This window comes from Octopus sinensis, unplaced genomic scaffold (assembly GCF_006345805.1).
Source record: "Octopus sinensis unplaced genomic scaffold, ASM634580v1 Contig15170, whole genome shotgun sequence".
Lineage (NCBI taxonomy): Eukaryota > Metazoa > Mollusca > Cephalopoda > Octopoda > Octopodidae > Octopus > Octopus sinensis.
The window spans coordinates 47,501-51,892 of NW_021833580.1; the positions used below are offsets into that span (position 1 = coordinate 47,501).

Consider the following 4,392-nt stretch of genomic DNA (forward strand, 5'->3'; position numbering starts at 1 on the left):
ATCTAAATAAATCACTTCAACCTACAATAATAATAATAATGATGAAGATGATGATGATTTTCATGATGCTAATGATGATGATGATAATAATAATAATAGTAATAATAATGATAATAAAACAATAACAACAACAACAAAATCAATAATAATAACAACAACAACAACAATAATAATAATGATAATAGTAACAACTTACGTAGAAAACCACTACAATCGGACTGGCAAAATACATTGAAGCAACAAACGATTGGATGCCAAAACATGTTGAAAAACATGAAAGACTGAAAAGACTTCACTCTATTCTCAAAGAGAGCAAAGAATTCGCTGCTGATCTCTTAGATACCCACCAGATTGAGCAGACTGAAGGAAATGCGCCAACTGCAGGTGCAAAGAAAATAAAATTAATTGCAAAGACAAAAGCACATGAAAATTTAGCAAGCAGATGGGAACAGAAACCTCTCGATGGCAAGTATGTGGCCCGTAGAAAACAACCTGATGTCGACCAGAAACACACGCACCAGTGGTTACGAAGCTCAGGCTAAAAGTAGAGAGTGAAGATTTCATAGTAGCTGCTCAAGACCAAAGCTTATATACACGGAACTACCAAGCCAATGGGATAAAAAATGGAGCTGACCCCAAATGCCAATTCTGTAACGATGATATTGAAACAATAGACCACCTAATCTCAGGGTGTAGAGTCTTACGAAGGGCGTTCAATAAGTAATGCCCCTGACCCACTTCCCATAGCAGTAGAGCAACGAAACTTGGCACAGTTATTCGTCTTTTTCTACATAGGAACCACCCAGAGTTACGCATTTCTCCCATCGTCTGATGCGGCTTTGGAGACCGTTTTTGTAGAAGAACCCAGCTTGGTCCTCCAACCACGACGTGACTTCAGAAATCAAGGCTGCATCATCTGGGAAACGCTTTCCTTTCAAAAACAGCTTCATGGCAGGGAAGAGGTGAAAATCAGAGGGTGTAAGGTCACGAAAGTAGGGGGCATGGGGAGGAGTTCATAGCCATACGCCTGTGCTTCTGATCTGGCGACAAGCGAGTTGTGGACCGGAGCGTTGTCCTGCAGGAGGAGGATGCCTTTGCTGATCTTGCCCCGTCTCTTGATTTTGATAACTTCTCTTAATTTCCTCAAAAGTGAAGCATAATAGGCTCCTGCAATTGTGGCACCCTTTGCCAGGAAATCTGTCATCACTACTCCGTCCTGGTCCCAGAAGACTGTGAGCATGACCTTGCCAGCGGAGGGCTGCACCCTTGCATTCTTTGGAGGGGGTGAGTCACGGTGCTTCCACTGCATTAGCTGGGCTTTGGACTGTGGATCATCGTGATAGACCCACAGACCCGGTACTAATCTTGACCGCATGGGCTATTTGGCGAATAATTATGCGTCGATCTTCCAAATTGGCAGCCTCAACTTGACGGACAGATGCCTCATCAATGGCAGAAGGGGGCGACCACATCTGGGAGCTGTTTTCACAGAGTTCTGACCATGTTTGAATTCACGAGGCCAGCGTTTTACAAGGTCATATAATGGGGCATCACCACCATAAGTTACTTTCATTTCATCAAAAGTCTTCCGTGGTTTGCGTCCTTTCAAATACAAAAACCGGATCACTGCTCGACACTCAACAGGCTCCATTTCACACTTCACTCAGTTCAAACACCTGTAAATCAGGAACCACGATTATCTCTATAGAGATAAAAATGATTGCACATGCAAAATTTCAGGTAGATCAACCAAATACAAGTGGGTCAGAGGCATTACTTATTGAACGTCCCTCGAAGCACCTGCAGAATAAAAAGCAAGACATGACAGAGTCGGCCAGTATTTACATTGGACAATACGTCGGCATTATAAAATCAAAACCGCTGACAAATGGTATAAACAACATCCTGAAGCTGTGACTGAGGCAGAAAATGTGTCGATTCTATGGGACTTACCCGTGCAGACCGACAGGACTATAAAAGCTAATAAACCGGATATTATTATAAAAGATCAGACAAAAAGGATGTGTTTATTAATCGACATGTGTATTCCCTGTGATCATAATAGAGCGGCGAATGAATTTGACAAGATCAGTAACTATAAAAGATATTGGAAAAAGTGTGGTACCTCAAGGCGACTACAGTACCGGTGATTGTAGGATCTCTAGGAATGATAAAACAAGGGTACTGAAACCTATTTGAAAATGATTCCAGGTTACCATCCCTACAGGAAGTGCAAAAAATCTGGAACGGCTAATGTACTGAGAAGAGCACTATTGCTGTGAAAAATAACATCCATCCATTTTAAATACATATTTTATAATATAATAATATAATAATAATAATAATAATGATGAAGATGGTGATGATGATGATGATGATAAAATAATAACATAAAAAAACGATGATGATGATGATGATGATGATGACGATGATGATGATGATGATGATATATAATAATAATAATAATAATAATGATTAATAATAAAAATAATAATACCAATGATAATAATAACAATGATAATTAATATAATGATTAATGTGGATGATGATGATGATGAGGAGGAGGAGGAGGAGTAGAAGAAAGAGAACAACGACGACGAACAGGGCGACGGGGACGGTGATGGTATCAATTTTCGAGGTTCGAGTTTTCAGCATATTTACTAAAGTTTCCTTTAGTTCTCCCCAAATATGCAACGAAGGCATTACACTACAACTTTGGCAAGACATGTATGGACGTTGAAAGAAACCACTGCACAATACAACGCCAAGTGGAGTGTGTCAGAGCAGAGCAGGCTTACCATCCGTGGGATCTGCAAACTCTGTTTACCGTGAAAAGAAATCATTCTAAAAAATCCCTCCGCCGAAGGGCCTACATGAAAGTGGGAATTTGTTATCATGGCCTCATGAAGACAAGTATATAAAAATATTTTTATAATAATATATAATAATATAATATGTAATATATAATATATTATAATTTTTACTACTAGCCAGCTAGCCAGTTGTTCGCCATACACACACACACACGCACACAAACACACACCACGTGTCATCATAGCACACATACACACACACGCGCACACGCTGACCTCCCCGCACGCACTACACCCACACACATTCCCCTCTCACTTTCTTTACCTACTGTCTTTGACATAGCTCTCCTGTCTTGTAAAAAGCATTATTCTTCTACTTTTACTACTTCCGTCTTTAGTATGGACCTCGTGTGTATCACTAGCGATTTTTTCCCCTGTCTTCCTTTCTCGGGATCTTTCCTTCTCCTATGTTTCCGACGAAGAGCTCAGCTCGAAACGTCAAAACCCTTTCTTCCTTTCCCTTCTTCCTGAGCGTCCTATAATACTTTATTTGTTCCCCGTCCTTGCGTTGTTGTTTTTTGATTTTGTTTTTTTGTTTTGGATAACTTTATATAATAAACCCCTTGTGAGGGGGTAGTAGTCATTAGAATGTCGTTCGCTTGTTACGCTATTGTATAGAGTTACATATTTCTATTTTTACTTATATGTTTTTATTTCCTTCTTATTTTCAGTTCAGAGCTAATTCTAACGAATTTAAAAATATTCACAGCAGAACATCTCTGTCGATCATATCCTGGCATGACATCGTCCCTCTGATTGATCTCCTTAGAACTGGACTCACCGTTTATTACGTAACTTCCACCACCAGGTCATCTTCACGGAAAAGACGATCTCGTCATCCAAATGTGTCTTCTTACATATTATTATACTAACATAATTTCGTTTCCTCTTGTATTTTATTATTTACTAAATTAATCTAATTAATTAAAGGAGACTCTACAAAACATTGATTGTTTCTCTGTGTTATTGAGTAAAATTTCGGTGTTTGCTAGAATTTAATTTCAAACACACGCACACACGCCGCGCACACACACAAAATATTTATATATATATATATATATATATATATATATATGTTTACATCCACTATTATTATCATTACATATGCTTGTATGTATGTATAACAACAATACTAGTAATAATAATAATAAATCGAATCCAATATATAATATTTATATATATATTAGTTATATAATAATCATAATAATAATAATAATAATAATAATAATAATAATAATAATAATAATAATATAATAATATATAATAAGAAAAAGAAAACATATACGTTTATGGAGAGAATAACCTCTTTCCCACGAAACAAAAAGGATGCAGACGAGGCTCATACGGATGCAAAGATCAGCTCCTAATTAATCACATGATCCTTGAGAACTACCATAACAAGCGCAGAAATCTCAGCACTTCATGGATTGATTATAAAAAGCCTTTGACTGCATACCACATTCGTGGATTCTGAAATCGTTGGACATTTTCAAAATTTCTCCTGTGATTTCAGATTTTT

At 37.7% G+C, this 4,392-nt stretch overlaps 1 protein-coding gene across 1 annotated transcript in view; it reads left to right on the forward strand.

Moving 5' to 3' along the window:
- LOC118761558 (latent-transforming growth factor beta-binding protein 2-like) overlaps positions 1-3,629 on the forward strand; it is a gene marked incomplete at its 5' end in the record, with an annotated part of 50,331 nt that extends 46,702 nt beyond the window's left edge. The window contains one exon of the mRNA XM_036499591.1: positions 3,545-3,629. Within this exon, the coding sequence (XP_036355484.1) occupies positions 3,545-3,629 (85 nt within the window). The remainder of the gene's footprint in view (positions 1-3,544) is intronic.
- Positions 3,630-4,392: the final 763 nt, after the last annotated feature.